The 20168-nt window shown below is 46.0% G+C and overlaps 1 protein-coding gene across 4 annotated transcripts in view; it reads right to left on the bottom strand.

Moving 5' to 3' along the window:
* Positions 1-511: 511 nt before the first annotated feature.
* Positions 512-20168, bottom strand: part of LOC144479154 (peptidyl-prolyl cis-trans isomerase FKBP5-like) — a 110445-nt gene continuing 90788 nt past the window's right edge. For 2 of the 4 annotated variants that reach the window (XM_078197711.1, XM_078197710.1), the window contains exons 4-9: positions 14832-14988; positions 13309-13399; positions 11527-11610; positions 9226-9411; positions 3338-3583; positions 512-916 (exon numbers count right to left, since the gene is read on the bottom strand). In XM_078197711.1, the coding sequence (XP_078053837.1) occupies positions 818-916; positions 3338-3583; positions 9226-9411; positions 11527-11610; positions 13309-13399; positions 14832-14988 (863 nt within the window). In that variant the 3' untranslated portion in view covers positions 512-817. The remainder of the gene's footprint in view (positions 917-3337; positions 3584-9225; positions 9412-11526; positions 11611-13308; positions 13400-14831; positions 14989-20168) is intronic. The other 2 variants (XM_078197713.1, XM_078197712.1) reach the window with 1 other exon arrangement.

The raw sequence follows: 20168 nt of genomic DNA, 5'->3' as shown, positions 1-20168 counted from the left end.
TCACCATTCTACCTTGTATATAGTTTGTCTCACAATAAATTACTTTGTCTAGTTTTCACCTGCTGAGTTGTTGTGCCTTGTGGCTATTACATGCCTGTTTTGAGTACGAAACAAGTTTTTATTACCGAAACATGCAGAAAACTCAAACATATATATATATATATATATAAATAACGGTTCCTTAGCCATTTAGGACTGTGTCAAAATCTTTCCTGGATTCGCACTGTATCTTTTAGTAAGGATAGCACTTCAGAGATGCAATTAGTTCACAGGATGGAGGGAGAGGAAGGGCGAGGTGATTTAGTCAGTTGATATTTATATACATTGAGAAGCCCAACTTTCTATTGATGATATAACAGTTATAGGTAAGGACATCTTACTCTGGAAAAAAAATGTACATCTGGGAAGGAAAGCTTTGTCAAGTCAATGCAGTAAGCTGCACCATTAATATGAAGCCGCATCTCAGGGTTGTTTGATCTCTTCATTCAAGGACTAAAACCAATTGCCAGAATGGGAGGATTGTAACCTTTATTTCTGTTAGATTCTGGAATGACTAGGATTAGGAAAACATTTTCACTCAAGGCTATGAAGCTCCGGGGGGGGTGGAGTCTGGGACTCTCACCTCTCAGTGTCTTGCCACACACACTGAACTTGTAGAGATCTCCAGCTATAATAATCCCTTTCTCCTTTTATTAGGCGGCAGGTTTCTCATTGCCCTCTTAAAATGAGGCAGTGTTCTGGATTGGGCTACAGGAGTATGATTTGTAATCTCCTCAGATACCAGTTGTTTCATCCTTCTGGCACATGTCTTTCCGTGTCATTCTCCTTCTCGGGGTTTCTTTTCTTCAGGTGGATCCTCTTCCACTTCTTTAACTATATTCCTTTCCTTCTGTCTTGGTAACTTGCTCCTCTCCCCCTGCAAGGCACAGCAATGAGTTAGTAGCAGCCATTTATTCCCCAACTCTCTGTTTTTCCCCTACTCTTCCTTCTCCTCCACAGGGTCTAGTGGTATTGTCATTGGACTAGTAATCCAGAGACCCAGGATAATGGTCTGATTCGAATCCTGCCATGGCAGATAGTGAAATTTGAATTCAATAAAATATCTGAAGTTAAGAATCTACTTGTGGTGAACCACTGTAACTACATGTGTATGCCTGGACACACCCATGCTGCACCTGGCCCGAGACTCCTCCCTTTCCACCAGAGCGAGGTATAAAGGTGATGGTTCCTCCTCCTCGCCTCAGTCTGGGCCAGGTCAGCTACAAGTGTGTGCTCCTGTTCTTTGTGAATAAAAGCCTGTTAATTCACTCACTCGCTGGAGTCCTTGTATCGTGATTGATAGTGCATCACTACTGATGACCATGAAACCATTGTCGATTGTCGTAAAAACCCACCCGGTTCACTAACGTCCTTTAGGGAAGGAAATCTGCCGTCCTTACCCGGTCTGGCCTACATGTGACTCCGGAGCCACAGCAATGTGGTGACTCTCAAATGCCCCTCTGAAATGGAGGGCAGTTAGGGACAGGCAATAAATGCTGGGCCCAGCCAGCGACGCCCACATCCCGTGAATGAATTTAAAAAACATTCTGTCCGTCACCCAGCAGGCAGGGAAGTGGACTGGCTGGTTTCGGAATGCAACCAGGAACAGCCAGTTCAGAGGTCACTTGCCTGGTCACTGGGTGATAGACAGAAGGTGGATCAGGAAGGAGAGAGTAGCGCAAAAAGAGAGAGTCGGGGAGTAAAAGGCCTGAGTTCTGACCAGTTCTAACACACCAGCAATGACCTTCTCTCACTTCCTCTCTGCTGCAGCACAGCTAAAATGGAGGATTTGGGATTAAGAGAGGTCACAGTGGTTAGCACTGCTGCCTCATAGCACCAGGGACCCGGGTTCGATTCCTGACCTGGGTCACTGTCTGAGTGGAGTTTGCATGTTCTCTCCGTGTCTGCGTGGGTTTCCTCCAAGTGATCCAGTTTCCTCTCACAGTCCGAAAGGTGTGCGGGTTAGGTTGATTGGCTATGCTAAATTGACCCTAGTTTCTGGGGAATTAGCAGGGTATATATATATATATATATATATATGGAGTTACGGGGATAAGGCCTGGGTGCGATTGTGGTTGGTGCAGACTCAATGGGCCGAATGGCCTCCTTCTGCACTGTTGGGATTCTATGATTCTATTCAATCCTCAGTAATGGAGGTGGACTTTAACAGCTACTTATATCCGCAGCACAGAAATTGTGACGGAAAAAATTTTGTCAATTATAGCAAGTGACTTCCGCACTAAATCCACTCAAGATGATTGTCTAACATTAATTGACGGAATGTTGTTTTACACCTCTGATTGATGTGTATTCAGGAATAGAATAATTGTAGGAAGGACGTCCTGGTAATGGGGGAGGTTAGGTGCATAGTCTGAAGGACAAGAGGGAGAAACAGTGACTAGGTACATTCCTGTGGGATGGGGTGGGGAAGCAATTGGGAGAGGAGTCGAGGTATCTTGGGGAAATCTAAATACAGAACCATTGACACTGCAGCTTCGGAGGAGGCTATTCAACCCACCATCTTTGGGATAGCTCTTTGTGAGAACAGTGCAATATTAACTCTATTTCTCTACTCTTTCCCTCGTGTAATATGTCCTGGTTTCAAGTAATTATCAATTCTTCCTCTAAATCACGCAATGATCTGTCTCAGTTGAAGAACTTAACACTAAAAGAAAGAGTTTGCATTTGTATAGCGTCCTTTCCCGTCCTCAGGATGTGAGCACTTCATGGTCACTGAAGTATTTCTGAAATGGATTCACTGTTGTAATGTAGGACACACAGTGGGCAATTTGTGCACAGCAAGCTCCCACAAACAGCAGTAAGACAAGTGACGGATACTCTGTCCCAGTGATGTTGTTTTGGAATGAGAATGCCAACTAGCAAACAAGGAGTACTCCCCTTCTCTTTGTAAACGGCTGTGAATCTTTCACACATATCTCTGAGTGAACAGGTTGGGCCTCTCTGACTGTTCAGCATTCCCCCAGTACCTCCTCCTTAGAAGTTTTAGTCATATGTTCAAATCTCTGGAGTTGGGACAACTTCCAAAACCTTCCGAGTCAATGGTGAAAGTGCATGCCTAACACATGAGGGGGCAGAGTGAATACTGCGCTGGGCAATGCCCATGGTAACAGTTTCTAAAGAACAGTGAGTAGCATAAACATTACACTGCAACAGTGACAATACTTCTAAAGTATTTCATTGGCTATTAAGCACATTCGGACATCTCTGAGGCCTTGAAAGGTGTTGACAATGAATGCACGTCATTCTTTCTTTAATCATTCCTCCTCATCACTTTCACCTTTTCCTTTGAGTCTCTGTCTGCAAACTTTTGGAACATGTTGGCGTAAATCTTTTTGTTCCTCTCGTGATGCTCCTTCATCCTGTTCTGGCACAAGGTGATTTGAATCTTTGCCGCCTTGTTCTCAGGGTTAACCTGGAGCACCTTCTGGAAATCTGCCTTTGCCAGATCAAACTCGTTAACACAAAGCCTTGCTTCTCCGCGTCTGTACAGAGCTTTCTCATTGGCTCGGTCTATCTCTAATGCCTGCGTGAAAGAGAAACCAGAGTTGAGTTTCACACCCTTACTGTCAATTAGAGGGATTAAAAATGACATTGAGAGTCTACAACTAGGTGTGTTTCATCAGGACGTGACCAAAGAAATCATTTAAAAAAATAAACTAAGGTACATAGGGCGGGGTTTTCCAGCCTCGCTCGTCCCAAAACTGGAAAATCCCGCCCGAGGTCAACGGGCCTTTCCATGGTCCACCCCCCGCCCACTCTGGTTCCCCTGGCGGGCAGGATGTTAAAATTCCGGCCAAAGTCAACAAACGAACAATTTAATTTTCTTAAAACTTCTTACTCTATCCAAGTCTGTTAAAGACGTAAATAGTGCCCCGAATACCTGGGGAGGCTTTTGCAGCTTCTCTCGAACAATCCTGAGCAGGACGGAGTCCTACCATTCAATTCTGAGGGTGTGGCCATCACCGGCAAACCCAGCATTCATTGTTCATCTGTGGTTGGCTTTGAGAAGGTGGTGGTGAACCTTCTTCTGCAGCCTGTGTGCTGAAGGTGAAGGTGCCACCACTTTGCTGTTAGGTACCTGGGCTATGGTGCAGTGAGGATAAAGGGACGCCTATATATGCCCAAGGCGGGATGGTGTGTGAAATACACATGGATAGAGAACAGGAGCAGACTATTCAACCCTTTCAGCCTGTTCCGTGCCACCATTCAATGACCCATCTGTAACAGAACCCCATCCAATCATCTTGTCTCCACATCCTTGCTCAGCAAAAGTCTATCAATCTCAGATTTAAAATTATTAAATGAACGAGCATAAACCAATCACCCTTTGCAAAGAAATATTTCTACCCCCTTTCTGAAATGGCTTAATCCCATTGTCCTAGACTCCACAACCAGCAGAAAATATTTCCCTCTCTCTCTACCCTAACAAAATCTCAAATTCCTCAACCAAATCACCCTTAACCAATGAATAATCATAGAATCCCCACAGTGCAGAAGGAGGCCATTCGGCTCGTTCAGCCTGCACCAAGAACAATCCCACCCAGGCCCTATCCCCGTAACCCCATGAGTTTGTCATGCTAATCTTCCGGACACTAAGGGGCAATTTAGTATGGCCAATCCACCTAACCTGCACATTTTTGGAGTGTGGGAGGAAACCGGAGCGCCCGGAGGAAACCCACACGGGGAGAACGTGTAAACTCCATACAGTCACCCGAGGCCGGAATTGAACCTGGGTTCCTGGTGCTGTGAGGCAGCAGTGCTAACCACTGTGCCGCTCCCCCCTAGCCATCTAGATTCCAGGCAATATAAATCTCGTCCATGTAATCTCTCCTCATTCTTTAATCCTTAGAAACCCAGGAACATGCTGGTCCATCACAACTCCAGAAGCACAAAGACAAATCTATTCGTTGTGTGGTGTGGTGTCCAGGACTGTGCAGTGTCCCACGTGTGGTCTGACCAAGCAGGGCTTTGAAAATTTGAAGTGAAGCTGTTCTTATGGAACTGCAGCCCTTGTCCCATGAGTTGATGGAGGCCATGTATTTGGAAGTTTCTACTGAAGAAGCCATTTGTCTGATGGGTAATTTCTTTCTCACTTTGAGCCTCTAACTATTCGCCCCATCATTCACTTCCTTGTCTTTGTGTGACTGATACCACTGTGAGCACTGGAGGGAAAACTAGAAACAAAGCATTCATAAGGGTTTAGGAAAATTCTCAGTGGTCAGGAGCTGTAAAACAATCCCTGGAATATGAGCTTTCCCTCCAGGAGGTTCCAGACTATCAAAAAATACGTCAGGGAATTCAGCGCTGCTTTTAAAGTTTCCCAAATGCTCAATCATACTGGAAGACTAGTACAGGCGGCAAGGTGGTTAGCATTGCTGCCTCACAGTGCCAGGGACCCGGGTTCGATTCCCAGCTTGGGTCACTGTCTGTGTGGAGTTTGCACATTCTCCCCGTGTCTGCGTGGGTTTCCTCAGGTGCTCCGGTTTCCTCCCACAGTCTGAAAGATGTGCTGGTTAGATGCATTGGCCATGCTAAATTCTCCCTCAGTGTACCGAACAGGCGCCGGAGTGTGGCGACTAGGGGATTTTCACAGTAACTTCATTGCACTGTTACTGTAAGCCTACTTGTGACTAACAAATAAACTCTCAACTTTAAAGATGAAAGATGTTGTGATCTAGCCTCTTAGTCTGAGGGTTCTGAGTCCAAGTTCCACTGCAAAGACTTGAGCGCGCAATCTCGGTTGGCAGTCCAGCACAGTACAAGAGAGAAAGTTGCACTGGTGGAGGTGGCGTCCTCTGGATGAAACCAAGGTGCTGTTTCTCTCTCCAGTCGACATGAAAGATCCTATGGTTTTGAAGAGGAACGCAGTTCTCACTGGTGGCCTGACTAATATTGATTTTTCACTGACATCTCTAAGCAAAGAAAGTCATATTGGACTCCAAACATTGGGTGGAATTTTACAAGATTGATTTTAAGTGTCCAGCTATCGTGAAAATGGGAGAGATCCTGATCCGTTTTTTTGGTGAGTTTTCACACCCAATCTTATGCACTTAGCCATTGGAAAAATGGTGTAGACAGTTTCTAGCTGCTGTAGGTAGTGGGTTGGCCTTAATTCGCCAGCCAGCCTGTAGAAGGAGCTACTGCGCATGTGCAGACCTATGATTCTGCACATGCTCAATAGCAGCAGCAGAGGTCTGACAGACAGACAGAGAGATGTCAGGCCCCTGTTGCTGCAGGCAGCTTCAACACAGCCCCTCCACAGCAATCACGGGGGCATGGCCAATTGCAAGCCCCACAACTCATAGACATCCAGCCCCCATTACCCCCTCCGCCACCCAGACCAATTGTGCCCCACTCCCCCCACCGATTCAATCCCATTGCAGAGTGGCAGCAGGTCCCCCCTTTCCTTCCCCCAGCCCCCAATCTGATTGGGCCACCCTTTCATGCCCCACCCACATAGGCCCCACCTCCCCAATTATAGAAGCCCTACAGTGCAGAAGGGGGCCATTTGGCCCATCGAGTCTGCACCAACTCTCTTAAAGAGCACCCCATCCAGGCCCACCCCCCACCCTATCCCTGTAACCCCACGTATTTACCATGGTCAAACCTGCACACCTTTGGACACTAAGGGGCAACTCAGCATGGCCAATCCACCTAACCTGTACATCTTTGGACACTAAGGGGAAATTCAGCATGGCCAATCCACCTAACCTGCACATCTTTGGGTTGCGGGAGGAAACTGGAGCATCCGGAGGAAGCTCACGCAGACATTGGGAGAATGTGCAAACTCCACACAGTCACTCGAGGCTGGAATTGAACCCAGGTCCCTTGCACTGTGAGGCAATCAATGCAAGTTTTATAAAGAGTGGGCAACTAGCTACACCTGCTTAACCCTCCAGGTGACGACAAAGTGTATAAATAAACCCTACCATGCCCTAGTCAAAATCAGTCCTTCAGAACTTTCAAACTATGGAACCCCTTGTGCTGTTCAATTGTTTGATGATTGATTAATGTCTGTATGCCATTACTGAAGCCTGGGTGGAGGGAAACTAAAAGTAAACTGGACATTTTAAAGAATTGAATACAACTGCAGTTCAGACATAGAAGCTGGTGCATCATCTCTGCATACCTCAGGATACAACTAGCAAAGAGGATGGAGAGTAGTCTAAAATCTCCTGGCTGCAGCACCATTCCTTGTCTGCCAGGATAGCTCCCCATGCTGAGAGGTCAATGGATTTTTCAGGGTTTAAGGACGTTTTGGCTATGAGGACAGACAGTATGGCTGAAGCAGCACCCGCAGGAAGGTGCTGGCAAAGATGCCAAGGAAATGGTAAGAATTTCATGGCAGCATTGGGGCAACTGGGCTCTCAATGTCAATTGGACACTGAAATGACCAATGAACTAATCTGTGACCAACTCATTGGAAAATACTTCAATTTTACAAATTAGCGAATGCCTTCTCATGAGGGATCATGATTTAAGCTCAGAAAAGGCCACGACCTTGGGCAGCTAAATTGAATCGGCAATGTTAGATTGGAAGAGATTGCATCCTCAGGCTCAGGGTCCCACACACAGCTTACCCAACCAGCTCACATGAAAGGATTATTGACAAAGAGACCTTAGTTGTCTTATCAAAATGTGCCCCATCACAGTCAGATACATTCAAAACTGTGCCCAAATTAAGGCTCATTGATCACAAGACCATGGTTAGTTCAAATGTAACGCATGCTTAAAGGGGAACCACTTTGCAAAGAGGTCATTGAAGAAGATGACTTCATTGGTTTGACGTGTGACAAGGAATACCTACCTGAGGGTGAGGTACGGCATGTATATCCCATCCCCGATGGTGGGAGTCCAGGTAATTTTGAAGGAGCACTCAGTGGAGATCACAGAACTCTCACTGCCGTGGAAGTATCTAAATTGAGCAACAAACTCTGCCATCATTAACTCTTGCAACTTCTCTCACTCCTGGGACGGACACTCTTCAAGCTTCTGACAATTGAATGATTCCGGGTTTGGCAACAATCACAGTTGCTGTGTGCTACAAAACCGTCACCCTAGACAAGTTCAGGTCCTACGTAGCCAAGAGCAGAAGCCTTATGCGGGAAACATGTTTGATAAACTTGGCTTCAAAGCTGAAGACTCAAGTAGAGCACACATTAGTGTGATCGATGACGTTATGTAGAATGCTATCCTTTCTAATTCACTGAGTTTGGGCAGGTACTGATATGTTCCTCACATCAACACATCAATTCGGAAGTTTTAAATTTGTAATGGTTGCTGTTTGCAATCTGTGCCAAGTGGCACAGCAGCGGTAACACCTTGCGGCAGAGAGCATCATGAAACCAATCACCTCATTGCCATGGATATCAAACCTAGTCAGTGTGTGATGCAAATATAATGGGTCTATGCATCGACCTTAATGAAGGCAACAAAGCAATCGTTCCAGACAAATATCCACTACCATTGATTCAAGAGCGATCGGCATTATTTCATGACTCCACAAAGTTCGATATGCAATTAAGTTTAAGTTTATTTATTAGTATCACAAGTAGGCTTACATTAACACTGCAATAAAGTTACTGTGAAAATCCCCTAGTCGCCACACTCTGGTGCCTGTTCAGGTACACTGAGGGAGAATTGAGCATGGCCAATGCACCTAACCAGCACATCTTTTGGACTGTGGGAGGAAACCGGAGCACCCGGAGGAAACCCACGCAGACACGGGGAGTACGTGCAGACTCTGCACAGACAGTAACCCAAGCTGGGATTCGAACCCGGGTCCCTGACGCTGTGAGGCAGTAGTGCTAACCACTGTGCCACTCTCTCTGTGAATAATTCTTTAACCCGTGTCTTTGGTATTTGAACTCCACCTGTGCCAGGAGATGCACTCTAAAGGAACAGTGCAATATGTAATGCCATTGGGCGAGATTAACTGCAAGTCTTCTGAAAACCGCCCCCAAATGGGTGCTTTAAACACACTTAATCCCAAGATTATACATAAGTGTTTTGAAAATGACCCCAACTGAAGTGAACAGACTTGGGGGGAGGCTCACTGGGAGCATGGACCTGTGCTGGAAAGGGACCCCACCTCCCGGAGTCAGTATCTAAGCCATTCCACTCTGAGACAGAGGGTCGTCCCAGCATTGCACACTCCTCGCTCACCCTGTCACAGCTGTCCATGGCCTTCAGGTACTCATTCAGTTTCAGGTAGCACATGGCCACATTGAGATGCGCTGCCAGGGTGAAGGATTTGGCTCTCCGGCTTTCCTCCTGTGTCAGGCAGTATTCCTGCTCCAGCCACGCCACAATCTTCCTGTACTGGATCTGAGCCTGCTTATATTTGCCAGCCTGGGATGAGAAAGATTCGAGGGAATGGAACATATTTAGAACCATATACACACAGATACAGAATCACATTGCAGTGTCAGAGCAGGGCCAGCATCCTAGACCAGTATCAACTTGCTGCTGGGCATCGGAGAGGAATTTTCCCAGTTCTTTTACTCCCAAATTGGCCTGGAATTTTAACCCATGGTTTTCACCTGTCGCAGGAGATCACAAGGTTTCAGGCGGGATCGGGGGGGGGATGCCTTGTGATGCACCAGATATTGGCTGGAAATTTCCGGCCCTGCTGCAGATGCAGAGAGTCATTTAAACATTCATTGACCTCGGAGGGGCTGGAAGATCCTGCCTGCAGGAGGGGCTGGAAAATTCCAGCCATTGCTGTGGTGTGGCAGAGGCTGGACAGATTGGAGAGTCTTTTTCTGTCCCCTATGCATTCGTATGTTAATTCACACACGTGTAATCCATTTCATTTTACTGTGGGTTCTTTTGAAAAGATATAATCAGCAAAATTCTAAACACAAAGGAAGAAAGTTTAAAGCTATTTAGATCGTGTCACCTTCCCAAATGTTATTTCGCTTTATTTTATACTCCCTTGTTAGAATCCCCTCATCATTCCTAAAGTGAAGAGGCAGTGAAATGGGTCCCTTTGGTTCAATCCACACATACCAGTGACTGGCCTTTCAACCCATGTGTCAGCAGGTCTGCCTGACAGGGAAGATCCTTTCCTATTCCATTGTTATTTGTTAGTTTTAACCGATTGATCAGTAATGAGTTGCGATGGCAGCTGATTGGAATTAAATAGTTTGGCAGGATGACGGAACCCAGTTACTTTCATCATTTATGCTGAAACATGAGGTGGAAACGTTTAAAAAGTTCCAGTTTGGCCAAGATTTCCCTCCAAAATAAGTTACATTTACCACATAAGTTAAAGTGCAACTTGTAAAAGAACGTTTATTCTCCTTCAGTGGGACATTCTGGAGCACGCTTGACCATTGTCTGAAGTGCAGGCTTGCTTACTTTAATACTGCTTGCAGAATGTGATTGTATCCCACAGCATGCATCCTGGGATATAAGGAGGTGTTTGGGGCCGGTTTCTGGGATGCCACTCTGTAATTGGTCACTGGAGGCTTGAGTGGCAATAGTCAGAGGTGATCATAACCGTAAGAATCATAAGAATGAGTAGCAAGAATAGGCAACTTAGCCCCTCGAGACTGCTCCGCCATTTAATACGATCATGACTGATCTTATCTCAGCCTCAACTCCTCTTTCCTACCCATTCACCATAACCCTTCAAACCCTAACTAATTAGAAATCTGTCCACCTCTTCCTTTACTTCATATCCCATTATCCACCATGCTCTGTGGCAGTAAATTCCTGATGTGGAGATGCCGGTGTTGTACTGGGGTAAACACAGTAAGAGTTTTAACAATACCAGGTTAAAGTCCAACAGGTTTATTTGGTAGCAAATGCTGCTACCAAATAAACCTGTTGGACTTTAACCTGGTGTTGTTAAAACTCTTGCAGTGAATTCCACCAGCTCACGACCCTTTGAGGGGAACAATTTCTCCTCGTCTCTGTTTTAAGTCTGCCGCTCCTTATCTGAAAACTATGACCTCTTGTTCTAGATTGCCCCACAAGAGGAATGATCCTCTCCACATTTACTTTGTCAATCCCCCTAATCATCTTATGCACCTCAATTTGATCTCATTCTTCTAAACTCCAGGGAGTATAGGCCTTAAACATGCCCAATCTCTCGTCATAAGACAAGCCCTTCATCTCTGGAATCAATCAAAGTTGAACATGGCCACCCATGCCTCGCTATTTGGGAGTGGACTAAACCCCACGGTTTCTCTCCATGGCAGCACAACTTGAGACCTCGAGCCATTTTAAAGAGCACTAATGAGCGAGGTTCCTAATTATTTACAGCAGGAGATGATCCTATTGCCTGCAACATTCTTCCTTACCATTCTGTTGTAGCATTGATCCAATGGCATGAGCACCTTGGATTTTATAGTGAGAGCGATAGCAATTAATAACCTCAATCAGTTAAATAGGAAAATCAGCGTGTGCGTACAGCGGATGCATCAGTTCTGTTGGAGGCAGAGCCTCCCACGCAAGTACCTTAAAATAGAACGTTCCTTTTTCCTTGACTAGGACCGCTCGCTCCAATTTCTCCTGAGTGCTCATTTCCCAGGATTCTTTAGCCTGTTTGGGAAAACAAAAGCGGCACATTGTGGGCACGGTTCACATTGCCCATCGTGACACGTGCACCCGTTTCCCCAGAATAAACCACAAGCTGAGTGGGCGTGGGCTGGGCGGGCTGCAAGAAAGGTGACAATGACCACAAGGTCAGAGGTCACGGGGGGCAGGGCAGAACTTTGTAAAAGTCCTGCCATGCCCGGGAAGAACCCCAATTTTTAGGGATGTAGAAAAATGTGCCACGCATTCATCCCGGGTGTGTGATTATCTGAAGTGTACAATGGTACAGGACTGTAATGGCATGAGACGGATTAATGGCTTTGGTTGCAGTTGTACTTTGTGATCAAGAGGCTAATGGAATGTCAAGGGGAGTGAGGGAGGAAGTTACACTGCCATTCTACAGAGCCTCTGATCAGATCCTGTGTGGAGTCGTGTGTTCGGTTTTTGGCAAGGTAACTCAGGCAAGATATACTGGCCTTGAAAGGAGACAGCGCAGATTTAGCAGTATTCTACCAGGGTTTAATTGGTTAAATTATGAGGAGAAGTTGCATAATCCCGTCTAGTATTCGGTTGGAATAAAAACAGAAAATGGGAGGAAAACTCAGCAGGTCTGGCTGCATCTGTGGAGAGAGAAACAGGGTTAACTGGTGACATTTTCCAGCCCTTCCAGCCAATGGGATTTTCCAGTCCCGCCAATGTCAATGGAATTTTGAATGGCTTGTTGCATTTACCAGCCCTGAACCCACCATGATGGGACCATAAAATACCACCCTGACATTCCAACACGACTCTTCTTCAGGAATCTTCGCATTCCATTGAATTTCGAAGGTTTGGGCGATCTAATCAAATTATTGACAATGCTAAAGGAATGCGTTAAGGTAGATTTGGAGAAACAATTGGCTCGAGAACAAGGGGGCATCATCTTGAAATGAACGGTTAAGTCATTTGGAGTGGAATCGGAAAGTGCTTTTTTGCACAAAAGATAGCGGCAATGTAGAAGTCTCTCCCAAAGGAGTTGCAAAGATACCAGGGGATCAACGACTATTTTCAGTTGTGATTGATGGACTTTAGTTAAGTGAGGGGTGTGGACCAAAGGGAGCAAAATTGAGTTGGGGCATCACTCAGACATGGACTAAACCAGGGATTCCCAAGCGGGGGTCCACAGATCCCTGGATGTCTGCGAAGGCTCCCCAGGGGGTCAGTGATGCTGGTGGTCACCACGTGATTGGCAAACGCTGGTTCAAACGTGCAAAGATTTAAAATAATTAGAGAAATCTAATAGGACAAACAAAGCAAGGCCTCTTGGAACACTGGATATTGATAGGCTGACTAGACAAATGTATTAGTGACCGTGTCTCTAATTCATTATGTATGCATAAATATAGCTGGAAAAGATGTGTTTACATTTGATTCCTGTGTTCACACCTATTTCACAGCAGAAAACGGGGTGTGGACACTATGAGAACATTTGGGGTTCCCTGATGCTCTTGGGAGGTCACTAGGTGGTTCTGCAGCTGCCAGGGTTTGGGAATCCCTGATCTAAATGAAAGGTGGAATGGGTGGTAAGGACTGAATGATCTCTTCCTGTTCCTACGTTCATCTAAACGAATGCCAATGAACCCTTTGCAGTGAATGTGTTCTGAAAGCCTGCACGACGTGATCATCCCACTCCAGGGGGATTAGCAAACCACCTCCTCCTCTCACCTTTTCGAAGTTCTTCAGCAACACTTCATAATCTAGCTCTGCGTTTGGTGGAACGTTGAGTTCAGGTTTTCCGAGATCGCCAAAGCCGTATCTGGAACAAATGATGTAAATCTGTTTTTTCAGGATTGGGAAGAATGAAACAAATACATGACAACATTAAACTCCACCCTGTCACCCTCCACCCCCCCCGCCCCGCCCCCCCCCCCCGCCCTCCCCATCCCTTGTCCTGACTCCATGGATCTCACATATAAGCTTTGAACATTTCCCAATCCTTCCCTTATGTTGGGCCTGTTCCCTCACTACTGCAGAACACATCCTCCTGAGAGTAAATGGCTCGGGTGGGGGGAGGGAGCTCGAAAGGACCAGTGTGCACAGTACTTTGAGTCCACAACCTCTCCTTTCTGTATAACACATCTGTTCCCACCTCCCCCCCAACGAAAAGCAAACAATTCATTAGAGCTAGTGGAATTTGGGCAACATAGAACAGCCTTGAAAGAGTTCAAGATGTTCTGTGCTCAGTTATCTGACAGGGAAGGACAAAATAAATTTTTAAAAAAACAACAGCCCATGTTTTAGGGGTGTCCAAGCAGTTAAATCTGTTGATATTTAACTGCCAGATGCACGGAGGATGAGGGGAAAGTCTTGGAATAAAGTTTCTCCAAGGGGCCAGTCACAAAGCAGGGTGTGGGGGCTCAACATTAACCAAAGATTATCCAATTTATTCACCTTTGGGATCCATGTTGGTGGATTGAAGTTATATTTAATATATTTTACGGGTCAACCAGATAACCCTTCCCATTCCTCCATCCTATGATAGGAATTGATGCTGTTGGCTGTCCCTGCCCAAACTAATGAAGGACATCTGAGGAAGCCTGGTGGAGAACGTTAGTGCATCACAGATTGGAATAATCCCAATGCTTCAACAACATGTATTGGAGATATTTTGGGAGGTTGTGAGCGGCTGTACAAGGAGCAGTCGGCCTTGTCTGACCATGAGGACACGAGATAGAGACATCTACAGATGGAGGCGATGGCCTAGTGGTATTATCGCTATTAATCCAGAAACTCAGCGAATGTTCTGGGGACCCAGGTTTGAATCCCGCCACGGCAGATGGAGGAATTTGAATTCAATAAAAAATATCTGGAATTAAGAATCTATTGATGACCATGAAACCATTGTCGATTGTCAGAAAAACCCATCTGGTTCACTAATGTGCTTTAGGGGAGGAAACCTGCCGTCCTTACCCGGCCTGGCCTACATGTGACTCCAGAGCCACAGCAAGGTGGTTGACTCTCAATTGCCCTCTGAAAAGGCCTAACAAGCCACTCAGTGCAAGGGCAACTAGGGATGGGCAATAAATGATGGCCAGCCAGCCCAGAAATGAATAAAAAACAAATCTCAAGATGCTGGAATCGCCACTGTCCAGAAACAGCGAAGGCAGACTGATTGAAATACAAGGAGACAGATCTGTCAGCTACATTCATTGGTCCTGCAGTCACCAATATGTTAGCCTCACACTTACTCAGGCATCAGATGAAGAACGCAATGCTCTCCTCTCTGCATTTTCTCCAAGGCTTTGTCAACTCCTATGGGAATGTCTTGGTCTTCTCCTTCGCCGATCACAAACGTAACCTCTCTTTGGTCAAACAATACACTACCTCTGCGACCTTCTATAGAAACTGTGGGTGAGAAAAGAAAAGATAAACTTTATACATGCCCCTTCCACTGAACCCTTTGCAAGAAATCTTTTAATTCCAAACCCGATAGAAAGTCAAATGATATTCGGAAAATCCACTGAATTAGAATGGTTTTGATCACAACTCCAGCTTTTGCATGAAGGTTGGAAGTGATTGGAAAAGTTGCATAGAAATTTTTGAAAGGGTATCTACTCCCTTTTAGTGTCCTTTGCATCTACACCACATGAGGCAGAGGCCTCTGAGGAGGAACAGTTGTTGCTAGGCCAGTTGGTATCTTTAAATCGGAGATAGATGAATTTTTGTTAAGCAAAGGTATTAAGGGATATGGGTCAAAGGCAGATATATGGAGTTAGGCCACAGATCAGCTATGATCTCATTTGATGGTAGAACAGGCATGATGGGCTGAATGGCCTATTCCTGCTCCGATGTTCCTATGCTCCCAGTATCTACAAACTCCAAAGCTAGGTCTCGGCTTCAAGCTGGTCTCAGACCTCCTCAAGCTCTAAAGCCAGCTCCCCAGAGACCCAGCAATACCAGATAGAAAACATTAGTATTGGTAATCATTTGATTTGATTTATTATTGTCACATGTATTGGGATACAGTAAAAAGTATTGTTCCTTGTGTGCTATATAGACAAAGCATACCGTACATAGAGAAGGAAAGGAAAGGGTGAAGAATGTAGTGTTACAGTCATAGCTAGGGTGTAGAGAAAGATCAACTTAATGCGAGGTAGGCCCATTCAAAAACTGACAGCAGCAGGGAAGAAGCTGTTTTTGAGTCGGGTTGGTGTGTGATCTCAGACATTTGTATCATTTTCCCGATGGAAGAAGGTGGAAGAGAGTATGCCCAGGGTGCGTGCCGTCCTTGATTATGCTGGCTGCTTTTCCAAGTCAGTGGGAAGTGTAGACGGAGTCAACGGATGGGAGGCTGGTTTGAGTGATGGACTGGGTGTCATTCATGATCCTTTGCAGTTTCTTGTGGTCTTGGACACAGCAGGAGCCATACCAAGCTGTGATAAAACCGGAAAGAATGCTTTCTATGGTGCATCTATAAGAGTTGGTGAGAGTCATGGCGGACATGCCGAATTTCCTTAGCCTCCTGAGAAAGTAGAGGCTTTGATGGGCTTTCTTAACTATAGCATCGGTGTGGAGGGACCAGGACACTGGGAAAGCCACCCTTCATTCTATGTCTGCTGGTAATGGTGGGCTACCAATTTCACCTGTGCCACCAGCAGAACCATGGGCACAGACCTGAACTACAGTTTTGCATTATGCTGCTGCACAACCCAGAGCTGGAAACAATCTACAAACAGCTACTTACATGTAATGTAGCACTCATCACAAAACAGAATGTCTCTGAGTTCTTTTATATGGAAAAACGGAGTAGGAAATGTGGAGACTCTGCTTCGCAAATTAAAGGTTAGGGCAAATAAACAGTATTTGCAAAGATTTACTCAAAATCAAAACAGCTTATTACTAGAATCTCTCGAGTTAGACAACCAATGCACTTTCAAATTTTCCATACCAACCACCCAGGGTCTCCCCTGAATGACATTTACCTGAATTAGTGCCAATCAACACTAATGTCTGGCATGACTGTACGAGGCATTTGTGTCCTCTGAATGGAAATAATTTACTTTGGTTTTCAACACTTGTAGGATGTGATTACAGTTCACAGGTGATTCCTTGGTGCCTGTTGCCAATTCTCATGTTGGCAACAGGCAGCAAAGAACAGGAAGTTGCAGATATGCCTTCAGCAAAGCTGTGGTGCACTCCAAACCTGTGATGCTGTTTGCACTGGATCAATATGAACACTGCACAATCAATCCTTTAGTGTGGTTTGGAGTTCAGCCAGGCATTCATAATGGAATTCCATTGCATAGCTATGTCAATAAAGGCTCTAAAGCAGAACACATTGAAAGATTTGAAGCAGGCTGAATAGATGGTTGAACTGTCAATAAAAGAAGAAACTGAAGTCAAAAGCAGAAGTCAGCCATCTGGTGAGCCAGTTGGCTACCTGTTCAGTCTGATTTAAATATTTCAATGTTTTAGAGATCTTGGGGTAAATAGTCCGGTCCTGTCCGCCATGGGAATCATCATGAGTGGGATGGAAAATTTGACAGACCATTGAATGGTCCCATTGACTTTGGGCAGGAATTTCCAGTCTCCAGACCAGAAATATCACCCTTTGTTGATACATCTTTGCAATAGAATCTGATTATGAATGCTTGGCTGAGTTCTAGAATCTACAAATGGATTCAGCTCTGTAGGGTGTTATGTCCATAGTTGTGAAGGGGACTTTTAACTTGGCTTGATTGACATTTTTATGAGCTTGTAATAATTCTGCCTTTATTTGAAGTGATTTTTCAATGAGTGTTGGGCAGGATTAAGAAATTTTAAGTGAATTAAAGATTTTTTAATGGAAGTATGAATGGCTGTGTTTGATTATGAGCTTTTAAGGGGATCTTGAATGTCTGTTTTGATAGTTTCATTAGCATTTCAAAGCCTTGCCATTGTGATTATAAGGCTCATTGTTTGTGTACCTGGGGTAGATATTGGAAGAGTGGGCGCATGTTGGGTTTGGAAGGGGCATGGTTTGCAAGGAGCTGGTCAGTTCATATGGACAGGCTGTGGATGGTATGGAGGGGTATGAGGATTGGGTAGGGAGTGAGGGGTGAGTTACATTGCCCAACAGTTATACACAGAGGTGGGATGATGTTCCAGTAGATGGAGGCAGGCCTTCTAACCTGCCACCTCAGCATTTTGCCCTTTCTGGGCCAGCTTCAAGTAGTGGTGTGCCCATCTCCAGACTGTACCTGCTACCTTTGGATGAAAATATGCCACCAGAGGCAGAATTGCAGAACCCGTGGAGTCACAGAATGTTTACAGCACAGAAGCATTATTTGGCTTATTGTGTCCATGCTGAGCTCCTGAAGGAATGATTCACATTGCGTTCCTCCCCTGCCTTTTCCCCAAAACCCTTCAAAGTTTCCCATTTCAGATAGTGATCTAATTCTCCATTTAAAACCTCAATTGAACCAGTCTGCAGCATAATCTCACCTAGTGCGTTCCAGAACCTAACTACTCACTGCGCAATGGTGTTTTTCCTCAAGTCACCATTACTTCTTTTGCCAATTATTTTAAATCCATATCCTCTGCTTCTCGATCCTTCCAGCAAGGAACTACAAAGGGTCATGAATGAAGCCCTATCCATCACTCAAACCAGCCTCCCACCCATTGACACTGTCTACACTTCCCGCTGCCTCGGGGAAAGCAGCCAGCATAATTAAGGACCCCATGCAACACGGACATTCTCTCTTCCACCTTCTTCCAGCGGGAAAAGGAAACAAAAGTCAGGTCACGTACCAAGCGACTCAAGGACAGCTTCTTCCCTGCTGCTGTCAGACTTCTGAATGGACCCACCTCACGCTAAGTTGATCTTTCTCTACATCCTAACTATGACTGTAACTCTACTTCTGCACCATCTCGTTTCCTTCCCTGTGTACGGTATGCTTTGTCTGCATAGCGCGCAAGAAACAATACTTTTCACTGCATACTAATACATGTGACAATAATAAATCAAATCAAATCAAACGGTTTCTCCCTGGTTACCCCAGGCTGGATCTCTCATGATTCCAAATGCCTCTATTCAACCCCAATTCCTGAATCCTGGATTAAAGGTGAAAGTCCAGCCCCACGTGTTCCATAATAAATACACATTGCACCTCATCCGAAACCAGCTGACTTCCTCAGAGGCAGGAGAAACCAGAGGAAATCCCGCATCAACTTCGAGAACAAAACCTGGGATCAGCCGTATGGATCAGCTCAGCATGTCCCCCAATCCTTGAGTATCAACCTTGTGTCTCAGATTCTAAACTGGACACAGTGGATTTGGTGGGATCTGGTCAGAACTGAAGAGAGTGATCATCATGTGATCTGATCAGAGCTGGACACGCTGGGCAGGATTTATCAGCTGCTGTGCCGCAGACCAGAATCCCTTGCCCAAGGCCGGGACTTTAAATGGTCCACTGAATTTCCTGTCCCGCCTGTTACCATTCCCGTGGTGGGTGAGATCATAAAGTCTCGCCCACTCTTCATGGTGTGACCAGGTCAGAATTGGACACAGCACTCATTGGGTGAAATCTTACCAAAACATGGCTGGCGCGAAAAATGGAGCATTTGCCACTGACAGTGACGGCATGTTTTTGGACCCGTTCCCTCTGATTCGCCCACACCGCAGCAACTTAACCGCTGCAAGGTGTGCTCCAAGATGGCGCCGGAGCGTGGCAAACTCTGTGTGTTGGAAGAAGATGACAAATCTTCTTCGCTCAGCCAGGGTAAGTGAACCACCCCCAGCCTCCCACTGGACCCCCTCGCACCCCAAACCCTTTCTCTCACTCAGCCACCTTGGCTTTTGCCAACACCAGATTCCCACCTCCCAAGCTGCTATGTCAGTCACACTCCAGCTCCCACTCAAACTCCACGCCTGCCACACCTTATCACCATCTTAAATGTCAACACTGCCACCTATTTGGGTCATTGCAGGAACAACTCAACCACAACAAGTGTGAGTGGCACAGCTAGCTGGAGTCATTGCCCGAGCTCCGAACCCTCACACATTTTGAGGAGTGAGTCCTCGAGCTGGCCAGGGTGGAGGACGATTGTGTCGGAGCTGCTGGTGAAGTGGGAGTAACGGAGGAACCTGAGAATCTTCAACACAAATGTTGTCATTCCTCAAGTCTCCAGTGAGTAATCAATGTTCCCTCCGCATCCCCTGTACTGCACTGATGCCACGTCCTTTCTCTTGCAGGCCGACCAGCGGAACAGGCCGGACCATCCTCGCACCCCCTGCACCCTCCAGACTCCAGTAGCTCAGAGAAGAGCTTCTCCAACCCCACCCTTGAAGAGGCGTCACAGCTGTCACCCACACCCGGCACCAGCGCAGATACTCACACATCGGTGGGTTCACTAAGTAGGCAGGCTTCTGGGTCACTCAATGGTGAGCTCCTCACAGCTGAAGATCCACAGTAGGCAGAGGCAGGGACATCCCAGGAAACTGGCACTCGGAGGGATGCCTGAGCCCAGGCCTCTGCTGAGTCCCTTGCCAATGATGTGCCCCTGGGCCCAGTCGTCCCTCAGCTGCTGGAGCTGCAAAGGCAGAG

Source organism: Mustelus asterias, chromosome 25 (genome assembly GCF_964213995.1).
Source record: "Mustelus asterias chromosome 25, sMusAst1.hap1.1, whole genome shotgun sequence".
Lineage (NCBI taxonomy): Eukaryota > Metazoa > Chordata > Chondrichthyes > Carcharhiniformes > Triakidae > Mustelus > Mustelus asterias.
This window is presented reverse-complemented; position numbering and strand designations above follow the sequence as displayed.